Source organism: Belonocnema kinseyi, chromosome 1 (genome assembly GCF_010883055.1).
Source record: "Belonocnema kinseyi isolate 2016_QV_RU_SX_M_011 chromosome 1, B_treatae_v1, whole genome shotgun sequence".
Lineage (NCBI taxonomy): Eukaryota > Metazoa > Arthropoda > Insecta > Hymenoptera > Cynipidae > Belonocnema > Belonocnema kinseyi.
Genome location: NC_046657.1, coordinates 93826110 through 93837332, shown reverse-complemented (window position 1 = coordinate 93837332; position 11223 = coordinate 93826110). Strand labels below are relative to the sequence as shown.

General features: G+C 35.4%; 1 protein-coding gene across 1 annotated transcript in view; it reads left to right on the top strand.

Moving 5' to 3' along the window:
- The first annotated feature begins 786 nt into the window (after positions 1 to 786).
- LOC117169915 overlaps positions 787 to 11223 on the top strand; it is a 14305-nt gene continuing 3868 nt past the window's right edge. Inside the window, exon 1 of the mRNA XM_033356428.1 lies at positions 787 to 1060. Coding sequence (XP_033212319.1) covers positions 978 to 1060 — 83 coding nt within the window. The 5' untranslated portion in view covers positions 787 to 977. The remainder of the gene's footprint in view (positions 1061 to 11223) is intronic.

Below are 11223 nucleotides of genomic sequence, written 5' to 3'. Positions count from 1 at the left end.
TTTTTTATTTCAAATGTTACTTTTTACGATTCAAACAAAAACTACGTGTTCTATCAAAAAATTATGGGTGAGAAATTTTCAGATGTACACATTTTACATTTTTCTTTCGTAAATTGTGTCGTTTATGCAAAAACTTAATTTTTTGTGCAGTTATTTTAATTGAAATGTATTTTAATATTATTTTGTTTAGGAATAACGTTGAATTATTCAAACCTAAAAGGCCTTTATAATTTGTTGTGATTCTTCATATTTATATCTTTTTTTATTATCGTTATTGTGAAACATTGATCAATTTAATACTTAATAAATAAATTGATGTTAAGTGTTTCTGTCTACTGGTCAAAAATCAAGATTTTTTAAATATTGTATTTGAAAATTTGAATATTTAAAAAATATTGATTTTGACCAGTAGACAAAAAAATAATAATAATAAAATATACACTGATAAACCAACTTGATTATAAGAAATTTATTTTCCTACAGCATTTTAAAAATTTATTTCAAGGAATGTTTGCAAAGGGCAAGAATTGTTAGAGCTTATGTTTGGGTAGGAAAACGGAAACCGCAGAACATAAAGTCCCATATATACATAATTTACATCGTGCAAGAAACTAGACACGTAAAATGGTAATGTACCGTAAAAAACTACGTAAAATAATGCGGGGGAATGTAAGCTTTCCGAGGACTCCACGACAGGCGCGGTAGTAGAAAGCATTATACTGCGCATGTACGAAACCAGCAGTGGGACATCGAAATCGTGTCGAAAATCGAACGGATCTCTTTTTCTAACGTGGACATAAAAAGAGAGGTTCTTTTGATTTTCGACTTCGAAACAGCATCGGAGTCCCACTGCAGAGATATGCAGCTACGTTCATCAGACTAGATCTATAATTAAAAGATCTTGGTAGTGCCAAACGCTGTATGTGGCTCTTTGTAAACAAATTGTTTGGTTAATAATCTGGAATATCCGAGACAAAATGACACATACGCACGATAATCAATCTGAATTGATTGCTCTGGCAGAATTAGCAGGAATACATTCGTCACCAGCTGTATTTCAGTAAGATGCTAATTTTTTTTGTTCCCAAAACCTAACCTCTGAATTGTGATATATACTATACTTTAACAAAAAAATTATTATTTTTGTTTGGTCTATTATTTTTTCTTGCAATTATGCTGTGTACATTATTGACTTTTTAATTCTCTCTGTGCTTAAAAATGAAAAGTAATTCTTTTGTTTTGTACTGAGAGAATAGCTGTTACACCCCTTATCTCATGGATACACTTTTTTCGAAAATAAAAAAATGGAGCATGAAATTGAAGTAAATTCGAAGCGATTTTTCAAAAGAAAGCATTACTATTATTGTTAATTGGATTATTATAACGGGTCAAATATGGGTCTACCAAAAAATTGAATTTGCCCCATTCAACTTACCATTAAAGTGTTTTTAGACATTCTTGCTACAAAAAAGAGTATATACACGAAAAATTTTATTCTTTTCGTATACTGATGTATGCTGATTACATACCTGTACATGAAAACACCTGCAAATATAATTTTCAGTGTTAAAACTAATGGAACATTTTGTGACTTATTTTCATCAATATAACCAATTATAAAAATTTCATTTGTATTTTTTTTTAAATTGGAAAGGGGGTCGACGTGCTTTAGAATTCAAAGTGTATACACTGTCGGTGCCGGTAAAAAAAGTTACCGTTACTAACTTTTTACCGGTTTATTTAGAAAGCATATATTTCCTAGCAAGATAGCGGCAGAGCGCACATATTCATGCAATTCATGAAATTTAAGGAATTCCTTCAATTCAATGAATTCATGGAATTCAGGGAATTCATGCAATTCATGGCATTCAAGGAATTCATGCAATTTAAGGAACGTAGTGGCTAGCTGTCCGGCGTCGGCAACATTGTTAGTGGCCAGCTCCGGCAAGATTGCATGTTGCCGACTTTTTTCTTGTTTTTTACATTTTTTTTTTAATCGTATACTGATGTATGTTGATGCGCTGATTACAAACCTGGACATGAAAACACCTGCAAATATAATTTTCAGTGTTAAAACTTTAAAAAATTACGTTTTTTATTTACGAAGTTTATATGCACTATCTGTAACGGCAAAAGGTATATTTCATGCATACGAAAGTGACTTATACGCATTTTAGAGTAGGGACATGTAATTGAGGAGTTATTTCGATAAGTTTGGCTTTTGAAGCTTCTAACAGAACGTTCTATGTATAAATCACTTTTTATCGTCGATTTTCAACTCAAGAATTACTATTGACGTGTCGTGGGGGGCGGAAATGCACCACTGTGACTGGTCATAAAAATAATTTTGGTCGCGCCCCTATCTCTTCTGACATCTCGTGGGGGGGGGGCACCCCTGTGTCCAGTCGCAGAAATAATGTAAGGTCGCATACATCCCCTTTTCAAAATCTCGTGGGGGGCACTCCTGTGACTGTTCAAAGAAATAATTTAAGGTCGCGCCCTTACCCCTTTTTCAACGCCACGTGGGGGCGGAAAGGCACCCCTGTGACTGTTCACAGACATAATTTTGATCAAAATACTTACCCTTTTCCAACAACGTGTTATTGTCGGGCTAGAAGGCACTACTATGACTGGTCACAGAAATATCATTTTTCCAAGGATTTTTAGTCTGGGAAACAAACTAGCAAGATGGCCAATATTGAGGATCAAAAAGTAGCAGTAAACAAATTTGGAAAAATAATTTTTCAATATCTTCTTTACACAGTCGAGGCTCTATCCTTCAAATATGCTTTTTACCGGTACCGGCTTTGTACACACAACCGTTAGGATTTGAAACGACTCTTTCTTTAAGAACTTTAGCAACTCTTTCTCTTTCTTTGTAAGTAAAATGGTTTATATGAACAAAACAAACAGCAAAATATGTCAAGATATGTAAATAAAAGTTCAAATTACACTTATTTATAACTTTTTACCTTGCCGGGAGTTGTAAAAGGACTTGGAATGGAAGCTTCTAATGTGTCCCCCAAGGGTTTACATTTTTCTTACACCTTCTTCTCTATTCCTTTACACACTCTCCACATACTTGCGTGGCGGTGGAAGGGCGACCTACAGCTTAAGGTGGGTTCCGAACCACCAAGAGCAACAGCCTTAAGTACTTAGAGAAAACTTTTATCTCTAGAGGTACCGGTCCCACGACTCTCCGGAGATGAACCATTCCCTTAATAGGCTAGTGTTCACCGCATGGGCCACCAAGACTCTTCCAGAGTGCGAGGCGGGAATCGAACCCGCAAGCCGAAGGAGTGGGTCCAAAGCCTACGCTTTAGCCCCCATGACCATCGTCTCACTTTGTAAAAGGACTTAAACAGTAAGTTAAATACGGCAAATTCAAATTTTTTGTAGACCCATATTTGACACGTTATAATAATGCAATTAACAATAATTTTAATGCTTTCTTTTAACAAATCACTTCGCATTTACTTCAATTTCATGTTCCAATAGTTCGATTTTGGAAAAAAATGTGTCCATGAAATAAAGGGTGGTACCAGCTATTCTATAATATAACCCTAGAGTTACATCTTTTTATAGATTATTAGGACCTATTTCACTTTTGAATCAAATCTTTATACGGAATGAAAATTGACTAATTTCAATAGTTTTTTATGTAAATTTATTTATGCTTACGTTAGAATAAGAAAATAACGTTTTAGACATAAACTATTGAAATTAGCCAATTTTTCACTCTGAACACTAATGTAATTTAAAACAGGATTAGTCCAAAGTTCTCTAAAGAAAAAGGGTCCTGATTCCGACGACCTTAGCTAAGTTTAGTTCATATTTTGGATTACAAAATGGTATAAAAATCATATATGAGCCGTTAGAAATAGAGGATCAGTTTCTGCAGTGAGTCCTGAACTCCATCACAAGACACTACGAAGAAATCAGTGGTCTCAGTTGCCCTTCTCAGTAAAAAGCACGTTTTTAAAAATCTCATCATCATGGTTCTATAAGCAGGGTTACCAGTTCTGAGACAGAGCTCGACCGACCTTCACATAATATTCTTGACAGTATTTTGGGCACGAAGTTTAAATTCCGATTTTTTTTTATGATTCACTTGTTTGTCATCGAATTGTTTTACTAAACCACGTATCGAGCAATTATAATGTACAACACACTTCTTATCAACAATTGTGTGTATTTTCATTGTATTAATGTGTTAATTTGAAAGTCCTTTAGGATCTGATAAGCGTAAGTAACTAGCACGTTTTAATCTTGTGATGTCGAAGAATTTGCAAGTAGGCACCAGTTGTGCTGAAATAATTTGTGATGAAATACGTTGCTGGTTTTTGGGCATGTATTTTTGTGCTTTTTTCTCACTGGAGCGATCCTACAAGTATTTTCAGTGTTTTTTCCTATGTTTCAAACTATAAATAAGACCCATAGATTGGAAAAAGGTGTCCTTTGCCAGGAAGTCCTGGGTGAAGTACTTTTGCATCCAACATAGCAGGTTGCAGTCTCGTTCCGAGAAACTAAAAGGAATTTAATGACCACCTTGATCCACCCCCGCTAAATATGTATTGATATCTCCATCTTTAGAAAATGGATCGGGTCTCAGGCAGAAAGTTCAGAAGAGGAAGATCAAACAGGAAAACTCTTTTCCAGTGAAAATGAGGAGATCAATCGATTCTGATTAGTTTCGCAATACTGGTAAAGAATTGTACCGCTGGCGACCAAAAGGGGACACGGCCGGATTCAGCCTGAGAAGTATTGTCCTGAGTGTCAATTTTAAAATCTTTCTAATTTCAATTTTAAAGACTGACACTTGTAGAGAATTTCAAGGCGCATCTTTTTTTCCTCTTGCAAAAATTTATAGGTTTTGTAGTTTTCGAGATAATTGGTAAAAAGTGGATTTTTTGAAAACGAAAAATTCCAATCTTTTTTCAATTCAACTCGCGCTAATTTAGCCAATTTTCATCATTTCCCGATTTCTCCAATACAAAGTACGTGTTTAAGTCTTCTGAAACTATCTAAGAAAGAAAAACGAGAATATTGTAATAAACAAAAAAGTTATTAATTTTTTTTGAGGCAATGCAAAAATCATGAATTTTAACCTTCAAGCGCCTCGTTTAGCGAACGAATTTTAAGCTACGGAAAGCTTTCAGTGAGAAAGTTGTTCATTAAGGTTCAAAGAAGTTTTCGGGAAAGTTTTAGATCAATTGGATTAATACTTTAAAAATTATGAATGTTTTAAAATCCAAGCGGTAATCTTGACGTTGCCCAAAAACAAATGTAACAGTAACTCCAGATATTACCATTAAAATAATTTATTTATTAAACATTTAACATATAATATTATGCATATTATTGAACAAGAATAAATTAATCAAACAATATTTTATTAGAAACTACTTTTAGTCATTTTCGTCACTCTCTTCAGTTTCTTCGGCATCTGGATTCTGAGTTTGTACTTTTAAAAAATATGATTCGAAACATTCTTTTCCTTTAGCGCTTAAATACTGGAAGAGATATTTTACATCCTTTACTTTGGCAGCTTTTAATCCAATTCGGAGCGGAGGACTTTTCGAAAGATTTTCTAGTTTAAGCGTAGGTTTAAAGAAAAAAGTGGTTGGATTTTGCAACTCATAGTTGTCAAAAACATCCACTTTTCCATCAGGAAAAACATGCAAAACGAACGCTTTGCTGATTTGGAAATTTTTTGGCTTTCGCATTTTGCCTTTGAAACATTTTTCAAAATCCTGCAGAAGATCTTCACATTTCTTGACCATTGTGAATGAAGGTGAACGAGCATTGCGATTCATTTCTACATATTCAGCTTTTGTGAATATGTGCCAAAATTCCTATCGCACTGGCAATAGGAATGGCCTCAAACTGGAAACACATATTTAATCTCGCTTTGCAAATAAATGGACAATAAAACCAAAAAATGAAACACTGTGTAGTTTTTATTTTGTCCCGGACATGAGTCTGAAAATAATGTTATGCTGTTGAACTTGTCTTTAGCAAATTCTTTTAATACCGCGTATTTGATAAAACTGCAAACAGAGTTAGCACCCTTCTTTACAATTCCCTCAAGAATAGGGAACATGTAACTCTGGTTCGTAGTATGTACATGTACGTTAAATAGAAAAAGCCATGCTAAACGTAGGTAAAACTTCGCGGACACGAGTATTTTTGGTAGTCGCAAATTCTGTACAAAATCAATTTCACAGCATAGACTATTATTTTCAGAGAGTATTTGCTTTTTTAACTTCAAATAAATTTCAGCATTGTTTTTGTGATTAATTACTTCTTCGTTTACCTCTCCATTTGTCTCGTTTTTGTAGCAAGTATTGCACACGTCAGTTCTAGGTAATTTTAAACTGAAGCCAACATTTCGGTTAAAATACTTAAAATTAGCAGTTTGACTTATTATCAATTTAGCCCCCGTTTTTTTAATAATATTTTCCGAATAATTTGTAAAGTTCCACAAAATTTAATGAAGGATTATCAAAATATTTTAGGTTGGTAGAATTTCGTTTGTAATGTGAACTGTGATGTGGAATTGATTCGCAATGCTCTTCAATCATTTTTTTTTAATCTTATGTTAATTTAAGACAAATTTCGCCTACTCCACCTGCCAAATTTTTTAAAGGCTGCTTATTTAAAATCTTCAGTAGGAAATAAATATATCCAATGAATTAACCGTCCTAGTTTTTCACCTGCATTCGTTTGGATAGGATCCTTACATTTTAACAATCCTCTGAGAAACACATTTTGTTCATTATAGTTCCCGAGATTTCAAAAATTTGTATGTACTTTTTCTTGTTGCACATTTGAAAACTTTTGGTAACATTTTTCTCCACAGCAGGATTCAATAGGTTTGAAAGATCTCTCTGGGATCAGAATATCTTTAGCAATACCGTCTTTTTTAGTTTTAGACTTTGTAATGTATTCTTTTCCCTAAAGAAATAACAAATAATGCTATTAACTTCGTCATTAAAAATTTTAAATAATTATTTTAGACTATCTACATATTATATATAGTCCAGTAAAAGAATTGTTTAAAAAATCAAGAATAAAAAAAGTCATAAAATATTAAATTTATGATTAAACTTTATTTAAAAATTATATTGACGGTTTCCAATCGTACCTGATTTCTAGAACATTTTAACTTATTTTTAATCCACGAATCTTCATTTCTAGTTCTTTTTCTACCTTGTTTCATTTTAATATCTTTCTCTTTTAAATTAATGTTCTCAAAAATATCTCAAAAATCTCAATAATCTCAAAAAAATGCTTTTCCAACTATTATAAGAAACAATCACTTCGCTGATTCTATGCTTTATTTGTAGAATTTCATAGAAGATGATGAATGGCGAAAGCCAAAAAATTTCCAAATCAGCAAAGCGTTCTTTTTGCATGTTTTTCCTGATGGAAAAGTGGATGTTTTTGACAACTATGAGTTGCAAAATCCAACCACTTTTTTCTTTAAACCCACGCTTAAACTAGAAAATCTTTCGAAAAGTCCTCCACCCCGAATTGGATTAAAAGCTGCCAAAATAAAGGATGTAAAAAATCTCTTCCATTATTTAAGCGCTAAAGGAAAAGAATTTTTCGAATCATATTTTTTAAAATACAAACTCAGAATCCAGATGCCGAAGAAACCGAAGAGAGTGACGAAAATGACTAAAAGTAGTTTCTAATAAAATATTGTTTGATTAATTTATTCTTGTTCAATAATATGCATAATATATGTTGAATGTTTAATAAATAAATTATTTTAATGATAATATCTGAAGTTACTGTTGCGCATTTGTTTTGATAAGATTGACTGACCTTCACGTCTTTCGCTGCATCGCGTACGTAGCCGGCCAGGCACGTTTTTGGGCAGCGTCAAGATTACCGTTTGGATTTTAAAACATTCATAATTTTTTAACTATTAATCCAATTCATCTAAAACTTTCCAGAAAACATCTTTGAACCTTAATGAACTTAATGAATTGAAAAAGTTGTACTTTCCTGTAATTTTGATTGTAATTTACTGTATACATCTGTGAATTCCTGTAAAAATGGATTTAATTGTTTTAGTGCATTTTTGTAAAAAAAATTTCCATCTGGGCAATACATGAATTTTATGCAATTTTTCCCCGCAGAATCGAATTTATGTGGATAAAATTTTGTCTACAAACCACCGTAAGGCTTCCAGGTATAAAAAGTCAGTGAACAAAAATTGTTTAATGAATTAACTATCCTTATCTATTAGTAAAGTATAAAAAAAGAGTAATTTAAAATGCCTTTTTAGTTGGTTTTGCCAAGAAAATAGAGTCTGTGCTTGGAAAAATGGTCAAGATGTGTAATTATTTATGGAAAGGTTTTTTTGTTGTTACATACAAAATTGTTGGTTATTCAAAGTGAATTGATAATTGAAAAAAAAATTCTCTACATAAAAGTAGATGTGCAAAGCTGAATCTAGGAAAATTCATATATGGAAAGTAGGTCAGTATATCAAAGTAGAAGAAGAGGACCACTCAAATCTAAAATTATAAATGGGCGGAGTTCTTGTGCGCCCACCTAAATGGTACCGCAAGCGGAATTCAGGAAGAAAATAAAAAGGGCCCGAAAGCTTGCAGGTAAAATCCTAACCGTGAGCGGAATTCTTGTGCACCGAGCGCCACCGGTCTATTCATGGACCTCAGTGCGAGTGAGCTTACTCCAGCAGGGGTCTTTTGTATACAGGCATGTCAAAGTAAGGAAGTTTAAAAACTTTTAATTTTTCAGCTAGCGATTTGAAAATAGCATAATCAGCATCTACGAATTTTTTCGATTCCAATGATATATTACTTTCCCAAAAAATTAAACATTTGTTGGAGTTCAATATCAAGAAACTTCAGCTTAATATTCAATTTAATACTAAATACTTTTCAAATTTTCAACCTTTATAGACAAATTACATGTCTTTGGAATCAGAAAAATACGTAGATTCCAAATATATTACTTTCAAATGACTGATTGCAAAATTGAGAATTTTGTAATCTCAAAATTTTTCCTATTTTCCAACAAAGGACCCCTGAAAAAAGGGATGATCTGCCAAAGCTCGCAGGTGCCTGACTAGAAAGTAGGTCCTTGGTCAGACTGGTCAGGATAGCCTGACTTGGTCAGGGGCATGCCGCCCACTGTAGTAAGAAAACCGTACGCAGGTAGCTGGGGCGGAATTATCATCTGCCCTTACTTTATGGTCTGCCTAAGGCTGGTTCCGTTGTCTAGGATGAAGATATCAATATCTCTCGGGAGAATACCAAGATAATCAAAATATTGGTGCCGCAAGTGCTTTTGGTGCCGGTAACGTCGTATGTGCAGTTCGAAATGTACTGAAAAATACACCAAATTCTCGCTTTAAGTCAAGTTTCGGAAGTGGTCTTAAAATGGCCTTGGGCGACCTCTCAGAGTACGCTGCCTTATCCTTGCATGCGGGGATCTACAAGGATGGACGAACCCCTTTCCCTAGCTTCTCGTGGGAACGACAATGACAACACCAAGCATAGTTGTAGTAAGTGCGGTTCAAAACAAAAGAACGCGCAGGGCTCCCGACAATGGGTCGGCCAACAATGCCGACCAATCTAGAGCTGGGGGAGCCAATGGATCGGCGGGATCTCGCGACCTTTAGGTGGACGGAGTGACTGAATCACGACTTGCTAGAGTGCTACGATGCGAGTGTAGCCCCTGAACGGGGTTACATGGCACGGCTGCATGCTCTGTGGTAAAGTACGCGTCCCGCATTCAGTTTGTAATTGACTACATCACATACGGCAGGAATTTTGCCGCCAGGGTTCTAAAGTTCGCGCGCGAACTCCGGACCCGTTATCACACACTTAAAAAATCAAAACTGCTGACCATCAGGCAGCATATTGTTGAGAGAATACGGATACTATCTGACGCTAAGAGAAGTCTAGAGCGGAGGGAGAGGTAGGTCAGAGAAAATCAACAATTTCTCTCTGACCCATATCGACTCTTCCAAGACCATCCAGTTACTGTCGAAAACCCGCCCAAACCAGAGGAGGTCGAAGTATTTTGGAGAGAAGTCTACGAAGTGCAGCATATACTGGACGAAGACTCAGAAAATATAAATAGCTTCAAGGAGTTATGTATTGCCCTCATAACACCTGATAAAAAATGCCCACCCATCACTACCGAGGAGGTGAAAAAAGTATTAGGAGGGATGAAGAACTATTCCGCTCCGGGACCAGATTGTATCAAAACCTTCTGGTGGAAGAAGTTTTCTTCAACCCATCAGCATTTGGCCCGTATTTTCACCTCATATTTGAAGTCGGAAGATCCGATTCCGGAGTGGTTGATGGAAAGGCACACAATACTCCTGCCTAAAATAGGCAACTTAGCTGACCCGAAGAATTACAGGCCAATAACTTGTCTGAACACACTTTATAAGATATTCAAAGCTATCCTAAATGATAGGATTGTTCGGGCAATTGAACCTGTGTGGCAAGAAATGTATGAACAGCGAGGCTCAAAGAAAGGCGTAGCCGGATGTCGGGAGAACCTGCTCATCGATAGATGTGTCTGCAAAGATGCAGCATTCTACCAGCGTGACCTATCTATGACCTGGATTGATTATCTGAAAGCTTTCGATTCGACCTCCCATAGACTTATCATCTGTCTTCTGGAAATCTTAAAGGTTCATCCGCAAATAGTTAGGTGCATAGAGAGATTGATGCCGCTTTGGAAAATCAGATTTACTATCTCATCTGGAAAAAATCGTGTGACAACTAACAAGGTCACCTTTCAGAGAGGTGTCTTTCAGGGCGACACCATGAGCCCACTCCTCTTTTGCCTTACATTATTGCCACAATCTCTAGCACTCTGCCATTCCGACGGGTACTTGTGCGGCAAACCTGCAGATCGAAAGTACAAGGTCACTCATGTATTTTACTTGGACGATCTTAAGATCTATGCTAAAAACAGAGAGCAACTGGATCTAGCTCTGGGGATTGTCGAACGATATACTAAGGAAATTGGAATGGAATTTGGGTTAGACAAATGCGCCAAGGTTTATTTGAAGCGAGGAAAACTTAATGGCATCCCTGAAGATCCCGATCTCGTTGATAGAAACGCCATACGACACCTTTGCGCTGGAGAGACTTATACATACCTGGGCGTGCCACAGAGCCGCATTCAGGATGTGACATCAATAAAGGATACTCTCCGAAGCAG